Genomic DNA, 13,083 nt, shown 5'->3' with positions numbered 1-13,083 from the left:
TCAAAGGTCATTAGGATGAATCTCAACTGTATTTCCTTGATTACTCACATCCTCTCTCCTCACCCACTTTTTAAAATGTATTGGAGAAGAAAATTCAAGGTTCCTCCCCTCTGACCTTCTTCAACAATGCGTTTTGAGCATGGGAGAACGACTGCCCCCTCTCATTAAAACCACACAGTTCAAAGCTGACCGTGGTACTGCAGGCATTGTTTGCAGAAAACAGGATCCCCCATTATAGTGAATGGGAAAATAACAATCTTCGTGGATAATCTTTGTGTAAATAAATGAACAATTCTAAGACAATCATGGTACCAACAATTGCTTCTATTACACCAGATGTATGTCCTTGAACCACACACAGAAGAAGTTCTAAGGATAATTTAGTTGCTAATTGCAGCCTGCAGTACCTTGGTCGGCACTCGACTTGAAATACTCAATGAGAGGGCGCAGGACTAAGCTAGCCTGCAATGTCACTTCCTGTAATAGCTCAAACTGCGCATGTTATCTATCCATGAGATGCCATCTTAACCAACTTTTTTGGCTTCAAATGCGCTATTGAGTCTTTATATAGAAATGAATGGTGTCACGTGATCAATGGCTTTGTCCATTCATATACAGTAATTGGTTTTGAGGAGGGGAGGAGAGAGGACGTGAGGAACCAAGGAACTGAGGATTCATACACTCTTTGAGGTGAAATGGTAGGGGAGACACTGGCTGTGTCCAAAACGGCACCCTATTTCCTATTTCTTTTGAGGGAAAAAAATGGTGCACTATATAGGGAATAGGGGGCCATGTCAGACGCACCTGTGTTAAGCATTGAGTAGCATGGACACAGTAACGTGCTCCACTGAGTGCCCTACTCATTCCTTACCCACGTAGACCACACACTTCTTTCCCATGGGTGGCCCGAACACGCCCTTCCTCCGGCGGTCCAGCTTGCCCATGATGATGTCCTGGGTCTGGTTGGCTGAGGTGCGTGCCGAGAAGTTGATGCAGTTGGGTGTGTAGCGCTCCTTAGGAAGCTTGAGCAGAAAGCTGTTGTTGATGACTGACTTGCCCGTGCCGGTGGGCCCCACGAACAGCATGGGCACCTCGTGGGCCAGGTAGGTCTGCAGGAAGAACAGCTGACGGGCTGTCTCCATGGTGGGGATGATCAGGTCTGACACCTAATAGGGGGAATAGAGAGAGAGAGAGAGAAGGGGAATTTTAGTTAAAGAGCATGACAACCTGGTTACTCCCATTTGAACCCCTCCAATCACTAGTAAACTGACAAGGAGAAGAGAGATTTTACAGAACATGGCCACCCAGTTACAGCTCCATTTGACCCTGTCAAGCAGTCACACTCTCAGGTAAACAACTGACATTGGCTCCAGCGGCAATAGTGGACTCCTCCTTGGTGATGGAATCAGTCCATGTATTCCACTGCCCTGTGCCCTGCTTGTGGAAGTAGTAGTCATAGATGGTGCCTACAGAGGAGGGAAAAATATGACTAATTGTACCTTTGATTCTTTCACTTGCTCAATACAATAATTAATCAATCAAACGTTATTATATAGCACATTTCTTACAACAAATGCATTTCAAGGTGCTTAACAAATAAAATAATACAACGTGAAGAAGATAAAACCAAAAACGTTTCTGTGCAAATGTAAAATCAAGATAGACCGATAAAATTATGAGATAAATTGAAATAGTAAAACAATAGTAAGATAACCGTGGATACGAGAGACTAACGCAGCAATAAATAAAAGGCGATAAAATAAGATACTTAGAAAGGGATGAATTAAATCAAGTAGATCATATGCCTAAGAGAACTAAAATCTCCCTGGGTAAAAGCACGGCTAAAAAGTTATGTCTTAAGCAGCAATGGCTGACTGTTGTCAGGTATGGTTGTCAGTCACAGCACAACTCATTGATAGGGTCATGTCACCTCTCTCAGGGAAAACGTTGTTCTTGGTCAGTTTGACACTTTTGGGCCGGGGGTGGTTGTCATCCATGCCCATGATCAGGTTCCTGTAGAAGGCGTCAAACTTATTGCGGCTGTCCCCGTTGATGGTCCCGCCCACGCTCCACACCACAGCGAATAGGAACAGGCCCTGCAGCCACATGGTCACCTGCTGACTGGACATGGGCTCCGTGCCATCGGCCCCCGATGAAGCGATGTCGTCTGGTGAAGCAGTACATGCGCAGCAACACACACAAAGGAACGCAGTCACGCACATACATACAGTACATGCAGTCAAGGTCATCAATCAATAAGAAAGGTCTTCTAAACCGTCTCCAGACAGATATAACACAGTTTATGTTTGGACTTCATAGTTCGGACATTGTATCATGAAACAGCTGTGTGTTGGCTGACCTAGGAGACAGGTGTAGAGCCTCATCAGGCTGTAAGCCAGGTGGATGGGGGATGTCGACACCAGGAAACGACACTCTCTGGAGATGAAGTCCAGACAGGGCTGGACCAGCCAGTTGAACATGTCTACAATCTGCAGAAAGACACGAGATGGTGTGTCACACATAATACAATGGAAAGGGGATACCTAGTCAGTTGCACAACTAAATGCATTCAACCAAAATGTGTCTTATAACCCAGTGGACAAAGCGTGGTACAAGTCATTGATTATACTGTATGGGGATAATTATATAGGAATATTCAAATTGACCTTCCTTAAGTAAAACAAAAAAGAAAACAGTGTTTTTTTTATGTGTCTGTTCTCACCAGGTCTCTATGTTCAGTGCTCAGGCTCTCAGGCAAGGTGTCCATGTAGGAGTCTCTGAGAGGGGCCCAGCCTAACTGGTGAGGCTCCATGTAGATCATACCACATCTGAAGATATAAGGACAGTCAGCCAGCCATGTACAATTCATTAAGGGGCAAATCCTAACTTCCACCTAAGTCAAATTTTCACTTCGCTTTCCATTGACATTAATGGATGACTAAGTGAACATTCAAGTTAAGTGGAAGTTAAGATCCACCCCTAAAAGCAGAACAATAATTTCTTCATCAAAGTATCAACAACCAGCAACCAACTTGCTATACTACCACTGGTTGACTCAACAACCAACCAGAACGGTTTGCTCCTTTCTTCCAGTCACAAAATACAGTAAGCCACAACATATTGAATTTGAGGACACTACTTCTCGAAAACCCCTACCCCCACTCACCTGCTGACCGTAGCTGGGGAGGCCTGCTCCAGGTCAGCCGTCTCAAAGATCAGACTCATCTTAGCGCTCATCTGGATGATCTCGCCACTCATCAGACACAGCTACAGAGAACAAAGTACAAAACCTACCTTAGTGTTTGGCACTAGACAAACAGGGCACTCGTTATTTAATCAATGGACACTGTACTACTGTCCAAAGAGGGCAAATCATGGTTAAAGGTGACTTGTAGTCACTGGAAGAAGTAAAAAGAAAACTCAATTTACTCAAAGCCGACATGCTTACAGTAGTTGTTATACGCACGTATGCGCCTGTATAACTTCATATTATAAAGCTTATATGTTATGTGTCTCTATAACCAGATTTCCATCCAACCTTTTTATGAAAGTAAAGTACATGTCAGATACATTTTTTTTAATAGAAACAGCGACTTTGTCGGTAAATTTTTCCAAATGTCGACAAAACAAAATACGCCAGACAAGGTGGGATATTTTTGTGTCGATAAAATTAATAATGCGAGAAATGGCGGTGGAAACGCTTATATGCGCAAATATTGATATAATAACCATCATACAGAAGTAAACTTGGGGTCACAATACGACTCGGGAAAGCATGCAGTTTATTAGGCTACAGATGAAATAAGTTATGATGAACTTCACAGGGTGGTGAAAGTGCAAGGTGATGAGCTTGATGCTCCTTTCCAATAAATATTGAGGGTCGTATTCTGATGACTTTAAGATCGATGCTTGGCCTTTTATCCCCAATAAGTCAATTTGATGGAAAAACATCTCTGGTGGGAAAATCTTTTTTGTAGATTTTAGAATATTTGCATGAAAATCTGTTGCCAATTGAATGGAAACCTAGTTTATGAAGCTAACTCCTTACCTTCTTGTTGTCGTCCAGCACGGTGTTCATGTTCTCGATCCACACCGCGTCGATGGGCCCGTCGAAGAGGATCCACTGGCGGTCGTCCGAGGAGGAGACGGCCTGCTCCCTGAAGGAGACGGCCAGCACCCCGTCTGACCACTCGTGGCTGACCGGGTCGAAGCAACCATACAGCTGGCCCATGGTGATGGCCTTGGGGTTGATGATCCGGTAGTCGACCGCAAACTCCTCCATCAGACCAGCTGGGGGTAAAGAGGATGGAAACATGGCGACCATAAAAATAGAATATAAAGTGTGAATCATATTTTGGTGCAATTTGTTTGTTGTTGCCAAAACTGACGCTACTTATGGCTTGATAATGTGGACTTTCGATGTCATAAAGTTGTTGTCTGGTAGGACTGACCTTCAAACAGATCACCCAGGGCCCCAGCCAGGACTTTATAGGCAGAGGTCTTCCCACCCAGAGGGTCTCCCACGATCATGAAACCGTGACGCACCAGCATCATATCATACACCTATCAACACGAAAGAACCAAAGGGAGAACAGCATTACAGCATTGATTACAGCATTGATCCTTATTCAACCACAATGTCTTCGATTTAATAGGTGAGGTTGAGGCATCAGTGTCACTGAGAAGGACAGAGAAATGCTGCCATTTTGTTTTTGGATGACCTGGATGATTTTGCCGATGAACCAGGGCACGGGCTGGAGCTGGAGCTTGGTGATGTTGTCATTCAGGGCCTGCATGAGAAGATCGTAGTCTGGTTTGGGAAGGACCACCCCAGGGAAGAGATCCGATATGATACCCTATGGATACAATTCAAACGTACAGTCATGTGTGAAAGACAGAGATACGACAGTTTAAATGTGCACTAACAGAAAGCTTTGACAGAATTTGCTTCTGTGGAGAAGCATAAAATTACTCAGTTTGTAATGATGACATTGGTGCATGGGTGCATAGTGTTACCTAGTGTTGATTTTTCAGTGTAACATTTCTACTGTTAATTCCGGAGTGAAATTAGCACTGTAAATGTTAATTAACACTTATTGGTGTAAATGAACCCCAGTGTTGGTTTTAATAACAAGAGTTAAACTAAAACCACACCCATCATTATCAGATTTCCCAGCATGCTCTTATTGCAGGTGTATTTTTAGAATTGTTTATTTCAATATCTATGTTTTTGCATGGTTGATTAACTTTTTATTTAACCAGGCAAGTCAGTTATGAACAAATTCTTATTTACAATGACAACCTAGGAACAGTGGGTTAACTGCTTTGTTCAGGGGCAGAATGACAGATTTTTAGCTTGTTAGCTCGAGGATTCGATCTAGCAACCTTTCGGTTACTAGCCCAATGCTCTAACCACTAGGCTACCTGCTGTATGCTACTCAAATATAAATAACATATATTTTTCCATACTAATCCAATCTGTTACTTGGACGTGTTGCACCCGTTACTGAAATGGTTGTTCCAGTTAAGATGCTTTAGGTAATCTCATATCTTATTCTTCTCAAATCTGGCAGTCATTCTAAATGCAAGTTGTAGGTGAATACAAATATTTGAGATCCCCACTCTGGCTGGATTCTAATAGGAATTACACATCACGTTGCTAGCCAGCATAATGTGGCTTTATGTGGCCTGTAAACAATGAGTTTGAGGCAACTGTATTAAGGTAAAACTAGGCGCTCAAAATAAGGCCTTATGAAATATTTATTGTAATAATAAAATTTTAATGATAACATATTTGCTTAGGATCTCATCTGGTAAAGGCCACAGGACTGAACATTACATTACATGAATGAATGCAACCACCATTTCTCTCTCACTAACAAATACAGTCATGGGTGGTAACTCATCACTCGAAAGGCACACTGGGAAATGCAAAGTGGTAATTTAACACTGAAAAGTGTGGACCCATATGGACACTGGAACTGTGTTAAATTTAACTCTCAGTGTTGATTTAACACTGGAGAATTTGCTGTGTGACAATGATGGCATTGGTTACCTAGATAGAGAAATTATGTAAAAAAACAGCCTGATAAGATATACAAAATCAGGGTATACCAAATCAGTGTGACAAAGCTGAATAATGCTGAAACATAAGCAACATTACTTGAAACAGAGGCACATCCTGGGCCAGAAACTTGGCCATGTTGACGTCCATCAGTGCCCTGAGCAGCAGAACACTCTCGTTCTCCTTCGGGTACTTCAGTTTTAGGTTCCCCGCGGCAGTCAGGACTGATTTCACGGCGCGCATACCATAGTCGTAGTGATGCTGCGAGGACAGCTGCTCTGAACACAGGCGGTAGGTTGCCACAATCTTCCCGGCAAGACTGATAGGAACACCAAGAAAGTTTAGTTTTTTTGAGTCAACGTGAGAAGTTAGAGAACTATGTATGACAAGACAACCACAATAGATGAGTTATATGTCAGTATGATTCATACCTACGAGACTCGATAAAGCCCACAGAGTAAAGTGAGATCTCACCAATGAGACCATAGTCAGGCACCATCATGGCCACCGTACGGAAAAGAACCTGCAAGAGAAGATTGATAGCTCCACACTCCCAATCTCATTGTTTTTCTTGCAATAAACCTAATGCAAAACTAGTTGAACTATACAATGTCAATTGTGACCTATCCCTTTTAAGTTTCAAATAACTACTGTTGATCCTATAGTCAGTGGTAGGTGTACTGTACCTTGAGGTTGTCTGGTAGCTCTGCTCTGCCTGCATAGCCAGGGTTCATGGTGATGAAGACGGAGCAGGTGGGATTGAGGGACAACTCGGTCCCCTCGAACATGAAGGTCTTCAGGTCCCTGGCGATGGCCTGCTGGATACTCAGCACCTGCTGGGCCACCACAGACAGCACCTCCACTTCGATTCGGTTGAACTCGTCGAAGCAGGCCCAAGCCCCGGATTGTGCCAGTCCTTTGAAGAACTTACTCATGGCCTTGTAGTCCAGGCCGTCAGAGCAGTTGAACACCACACACTGAGAGAAGCAAAGAACAAGACATAACAAATCAAATTGTAGTGAATGAATGCAATTAAATATGATACCTGAAGACTGAACAAACTTTGGGTGAAAAGTTAAGACAGTAATGCATTAGTAGGGTTCTCGAGTGACGCAGTGGTCTAAGGCACTGCATCTTAGTGCTTGAGGTATGCTTGAGGCTGGTATGAATCCAGGCTGTATCACAACCGGCCGTGATTGGGTGGCACACAATTGGCCCAGCGTCATCCAGGTTTGGCCGGTGTAGGCCTTCATTGTATATAAGAATGTTCTTAACATATTAGAGACTCAACAAAGCTCCACCAAATCAAGGTCATGGAGAGAATTCTGTTGGAGGAATGTTATACGTTTCTTCATAACACCTAAACTGAAATCAAAACAGACTGGCTCCCTAGACCCTTGTTGGAGGGAATGCGGTCTATTGAGGTTGGATCACTCTCATATCTTTTGGACTTGCCCCACAATCTAAACTTACTGGGGAGAAATAAGATCTAACATTGGAAAAATAATGGGATTTGACATAGAACAAACATTCATTTCTTTGTACTTGGGTGAAATACCTGATAACTTAGACAATAGAGAAAAGTACCTCTTGAAGGTCCTACTGGCAGCCAGTAAAAAGGCTATCACTAGGAAATGGCTACAAAAAGACCCTCCCACAGTGACACAATGGATAGACATTGTAAAAGAAATACACCACATGGAGCGTATGACCTTTGCTTTAAGAACACAAGAGGAGAGAGGTCAGGAATACTGGGAAAAAGGGGTTTCGTACTTGAAAAAGGTCTAATTCAAAGATGTCAATGTAACTAATATGATGAAGGTATGACGTGCACTGTAACTGCCAGATCTTTTTTGTTGTTATTTTTTAAAAACTTTATTTGTACTTTCTTTGTGTTCCTATAATAAAAACAAATTATATAAAAAAAGAATGTTCTTAACTGACTTGCCTAGTTAAATAAAGGTTAAACAATACAAAAATGATCATGTACCTGCTTAGCCAGAGCTTTGGCCAGATCCTTGGTGGTCTCAGTCTTGCCTGTCCCTGCAGGGCCCTCGGGGGCTCCTCCCAGGTTCAGCTTCAGGGCACCCATCAGTGTCCTATGGGAACATGTAACATGCAACCTCCAATATGACATGACTGTTCTCTTTTCATAGACAGAGTACCTTTCAAATCCATATGGAATAAAGTTATGTCCAGCAACTGTGCCCATGTATGTATCATTGCATTATACCCATGGTCATTACTATGTTAGTGGTAAGTCAACCAAGTCGGGGTTACAGTTGATGACTGACCTATAGCAGCGGTCAGTGAGTGGGGTGATGACCAGACGGCCGGAGTTGCCCAGGTACTCGTAGCCGTACTTGACAGTGGTGGTAATCATACGCAGGCGCACATCTCCGTCCTCCCAGAAGTACCTCAGCTGACTGATCCAGGAGAAGTCATTCAGGGAGGAGATACGGTCCTCAGCCAGTTTAGCTACCACGTCCCGAGCTGGGAGAGAGAGGAGAGAGTGTGTGAGTGAGAAAAAGTGTGTGTGTGAGAGATTTGGCACAGACTTCCTCTGGGGTGAACTCAGAAGAAGAAGAAGAACTAATATAAAGGAAAAAGTGGGACATACCGTGGACATCAATGACTGTGAGAGATCCTAAGGTCATTCTGGCCCCTCCATTCAGCTTCCCACGCACCAGCTCCACAATGTCAGCTATTTGGGCATTGCTCTTATCCACATAGGCCTTAGAATGGATCAACACATACAGTACCAGTCAATAGTTTGGACACACCCACTCATTCAAGGGTTTTTCTTTATTTTTACTATTTTCTACATTGTAAAATAATAGTGAACACATCACAACTATGAAATAACACATATGGAATAATGTAGTAACCAAAAAAGTGTTAAACAAATCAAAATATATTTTATATTTGAGATTCTTCAAAGTAGCCACCCTTTGCCTTGATGACAGCTTTGCACACTCTTGGCAGTCTTTGGTCTGATGAGTCCAAATTTTAGATTTTTGGTTCCAAACGCTGTGTCTTTGTGAGACGCAGAGTAGGTGAACGGATGATCTCCGCATGTGTGGTTCCCACCGTGAAGCATGGAGGAGGTGTGATGGTGCTTTACTGGTGACATTGTCAGTTTTTATTTATATTTCAAGGTACACTTAACCAGCATGGCTACCACAGCATTCTGCAGCGATACGCCATCCCATCTGGTTTGCGCTTAGTGAGACTATAATTTGTTTTTCAACAGGACAATGATCCAAAACACACCTCCAGGCTGTGTAAGGGCTTTTTGACCAAGAAGGAGAGTGATGAAGTGCTGCATCAGATGACCTGTCCTCCACAATCCCCCGAACTCAACCCAATTGACATGTTTTGGGATGAGTTGGACAGCAGAGTGAAGGAAAAGCAGCCAACAAGTGCTCAGCATATGTGGGAACTCCTTCAAGACCGTTGGAAAAGCATTCCTCATGAAGCTGGTTGAGAAAATGCCAAGAGTGTGCAAAGCTGTTAATTAATTAGAGGGAAGTTGAAAGACAAGGGCGTTTGATCAGCAACTGGGACAAGTAGGCGGGGCTACATTAGGTGAATAAGGATGTAGAGTAATACCACTGAATTTCTAAACACAGAGGCGCAACATCGCAAGACTTCCAGGAACGCTTGCGAAGCAGACCAAGCAGGGGTTTGTGGTTAGAGAAGTCAATGAGAGAAGTGAAACATTCTTGCTTGGACTCCCGAGTGGCGCAGTGGTCTAAGGCACCGCATCTCAGTGCTTGAGGTGTCACTACAGACACCCTGGTTCGATTCCAGGCTGTATCACAACCGGCCGTGATTGGGAGTCCCATATGGTGGCGCACAATTGGCCCAGCGTCGTCCGGGTTTGGCCGGTGTAGGCCGTCATTGTAAATAAGAATTTGTTCTTAACTGACTTGCCGTGTTAAATAAAGGTTAAATCTAATTTTAAAAAGTAAGAAATGTACTTAATTTTCTCGAAATCTAAAGGCACAACCTAGATTGGACCCAATGTCTTAAGCAGTTGAACATGTTATTACTCCAACCTCATGAAAGTGACAAACTGACACGTTTTCATTTTTGCAACAAAAAAAACTTTACATCGAAGGTGTGCCTTTGATTTGACGGCCTGCACATGCGCAGTTCGACGCAAGACGACTGTTAGACCCGACGACGTGTTTCTGTGCATGAGCTTAGCTAGCCAACGTCGCCTTGACTTGCCTACAAGAGTGATCAGGGATTTCCAGAGGAGATGCAGTTTCTGCCTATCTTCATACTGTACTGTCTTTGGTAATGTTTTGTATTATGTGACTCACGTGGAGGGTATTGGTCTCGATGGCCTCAGAGACCTCACTGGTCCAGAAAATGGACGAGGCACAAATAACAACCTGACCAGGCCACTGCAACACCCACTTTTTCCTGGGGACCTGCAAAATAATCACGCGTAAAAAATAAATACATCAAAAATAATACATTTGAACTGTAATTGTCCAAAAACATTTCAATTGACATTTTTTTTATTTTCTAAATTGGATTTATGTCTTTACTGTACCTCGACATACTGGTCCACTCCTTTGTGGATGACATCTCTAACGCTGGTCATCATCATGCTTTCCACCTGCTGTAGCCACTTCTCCACCATGCCCTGCATGGGACCACACCACACAGTCACATCAGCGTGTGTGTGTGTGTGTGTGTGTGCCTGAATGCGTGTGTGTGTGTCCTACAATAGTACCTTAGCTTTGGCAGGGTAGAGCTTGGTGCTAAACGGCACTAACTCCTTCTCAGAGCTGATCATGCCAGTGATCTCCATGTCCTCGGTGAACTCCAGCTTGGCGATGCCCTCGAAGCACTTCTTCAGGTGGGGCTGGACACGCCTCGGGTCCTTTGTCTCTGACAGGATCTCCAGCAACTCATCGTTGGACAGGAAGAAGAACCTGTGGATTAGATTCAGTCAGAGGTGAGTCCGAGATGGCAGCCTATTCCCTATGTAGTGCACTATAAAGGGAATAAGGTGCTCTTTCAGACACATCCTCCGACTCATTGCATTTTGATTGGAGCATAAGCCATTCACTGTGATTGAATTGAGATGTACCAGTTAAATACTAAATCAGTTGACAGTTCTGACAGTTCTCCAAAGGCCTGACTCTTCAAGGGCTAAATGGGCTGCACAATCTTAACTCACAAGTCTCCCATAGACATGAATACATAAAAGATTGACGTAAATGCTAAAATACACAAATTTCATGTGAGCAATAACATACAGTGGTACTTATACTTATGAGTATGTCAAAGTGACATGCAATTTCAAAGAGAATGTTAATAGTTGTTCGAGTTACCTGGGGAAGAATAGTCTCTTTTTCTCCAGGTAGGTGTTGAGGCCTCTCTGGATGTCCTCCAGAAATACATTGGCCTCCTCGAGACGGCCCAGCATGTTGGCCTGGTCTGTGGCCACCAGCACACGCGTGTCCTTCATCTGAACACACACATACAGGGTATTGGTCAAGATAAGGAAATCCCCACACACATATAGGCACGCACACACACGCACACACAGTAATTTCGGGGGCGTGTGTGTCTCACCGCCTCGGCGATGATATCTTTCCAGTATCGGTCCACGATGGCAAACTTGCGTCCCTCCTCAGGCATCTGGGCGATGATGTCCTCAGAGCTGAAGATGGGCTCCAGGTAGAGCCAGGTAGCTTGACACTTCAACATGGAGTCCAAGATGTCCTGCATCATCAGCAACTTGTCCTCCCATTGCTGAGAACGGGGGGGAGAAGGGAAAATAGAGATTTGAGATTGAAGTGAAAAGGATAAATAAAGTAAGAGGTAAGAGAAAGAAGAAAGAAGGAGTGAGAAAAACAGAAAGATTTAAAAACCCTTAGAATGAATGCGAACAATGTACAATGCGAACGTACATTACAGGAGAACATTGGCTAGTATCAATTTTCATGGCCATGAATGATCTCAACTGGGATGTCACCCAATCCAGTAGACCACAGATGACAGGTGGCAGTGTGATGATCCTACCTTACAGTCAGCCTCTATGGGCTTGATGAAGGGTGACCCTCGCATGGTCTGGGTCTTGATGACGTGGTCGTCTAGGAGCACTTGGATGTCGTCCACTGCAGATACAATACTCGTACCCTACACTCGCACACACACACACATGCGGAATAAGAGATGGCTTCTTTCCACACCCAACATCACACAGCACATATCAAACTGAACCAGTCTGGCCTATTAAAGGCCCAGTGCTGTAAAAAACATGATTTCCCTGTGTTTTATATGCAGTATCAGTCAAAAGTTTGGACACACCTACTCATTCAAGGGTTTTTCTTCATTTTGACTATTTTCTAAATTGTAGAATAATAGTGAAGACATCAAAACTATGAAATAACATATATGGAATCATGTAGTAACCAAAAAAGTGTTAAATATTTGAGATTCCTCAAAGTAGCCACCCTTTGCCTTGATGACAGGTTTGCACACTCTTGGTATTCTCTCAAACACCTTGTCATGACTTTTCCTCCTGAGTGAGGATCAAAGAGAGCCCCCCCACCCCCTCTCCCACCAGAGAGGAAGGGGGGGGCGGTTTTATGATTTTAATGACCTATCGTAAACTTTCTCTCTCTTGCCTTTGCAGTATTGAGAATGGAATGTCTGAGTGTTAGAATAGAGAGAGACTTTGCAGTACTTTAACATAAAAAGATTGGATATTGAAACAATATTTCTAACATAAACAATGTGGGGAATGGTTGGTGGGGATCGAAACAATAATCATGTCATATAATTTAGCATTTTGTGATGTCATTACGGATGGTATAGCAAGATAACTGTATCTTCAAGAGCTTTCACAATGTAGTTATCAGATTTGCTTCTAAATGTTGTAAAACTTATATGATTAAATATGAAACTAGTTGTGAAAAGATTAAATGTGATTTTGGCCTTCTAGATGAGAATTGTTTTTCATGTAAGCTTTTGCCGAGTCAGTGACCACG

At 43.3% G+C, this 13,083-nt stretch overlaps 1 protein-coding gene across 1 annotated transcript in view; it reads right to left on the bottom strand.

Annotated features, from left to right (window-relative positions):
* The window catches only part of dnah3 (dynein axonemal heavy chain 3), a 50,539-nt gene that overhangs the window by 18,558 nt on the left and 18,898 nt on the right, over positions 1 to 13,083 (bottom strand). The window contains exons 21-41 of the mRNA XM_029708933.1: positions 12,113 to 12,229; positions 11,663 to 11,842; positions 11,419 to 11,555; positions 10,815 to 11,016; positions 10,632 to 10,724; positions 10,396 to 10,506; positions 8,685 to 8,799; positions 8,359 to 8,557; positions 8,055 to 8,163; positions 6,751 to 7,041; positions 6,496 to 6,587; positions 6,164 to 6,383; positions 4,722 to 4,856; positions 4,452 to 4,563; positions 4,049 to 4,290; positions 3,167 to 3,267; positions 2,723 to 2,828; positions 2,360 to 2,489; positions 1,931 to 2,167; positions 1,363 to 1,466; positions 872 to 1,166 (exon numbers count right to left, since the gene is read on the bottom strand). Of these exons, the coding sequence (XP_029564793.1) occupies positions 872 to 1,166; positions 1,363 to 1,466; positions 1,931 to 2,167; positions 2,360 to 2,489; positions 2,723 to 2,828; positions 3,167 to 3,267; positions 4,049 to 4,290; positions 4,452 to 4,563; positions 4,722 to 4,856; positions 6,164 to 6,383; positions 6,496 to 6,587; positions 6,751 to 7,041; positions 8,055 to 8,163; positions 8,359 to 8,557; positions 8,685 to 8,799; positions 10,396 to 10,506; positions 10,632 to 10,724; positions 10,815 to 11,016; positions 11,419 to 11,555; positions 11,663 to 11,842; positions 12,113 to 12,229 (3,328 nt within the window). The remainder of the gene's footprint in view (positions 1 to 871; positions 1,167 to 1,362; positions 1,467 to 1,930; positions 2,168 to 2,359; positions 2,490 to 2,722; positions 2,829 to 3,166; positions 3,268 to 4,048; positions 4,291 to 4,451; positions 4,564 to 4,721; positions 4,857 to 6,163; positions 6,384 to 6,495; positions 6,588 to 6,750; positions 7,042 to 8,054; positions 8,164 to 8,358; positions 8,558 to 8,684; positions 8,800 to 10,395; positions 10,507 to 10,631; positions 10,725 to 10,814; positions 11,017 to 11,418; positions 11,556 to 11,662; positions 11,843 to 12,112; positions 12,230 to 13,083) is intronic.

This window comes from Salmo trutta, chromosome 2, assembly GCF_901001165.1.
Source record: "Salmo trutta chromosome 2, fSalTru1.1, whole genome shotgun sequence".
Lineage (NCBI taxonomy): Eukaryota > Metazoa > Chordata > Actinopteri > Salmoniformes > Salmonidae > Salmo > Salmo trutta.
The sequence above is the reverse complement of the archived record's forward strand: the minus strand, read 5'-3'. Positions and strand labels throughout refer to the sequence as shown.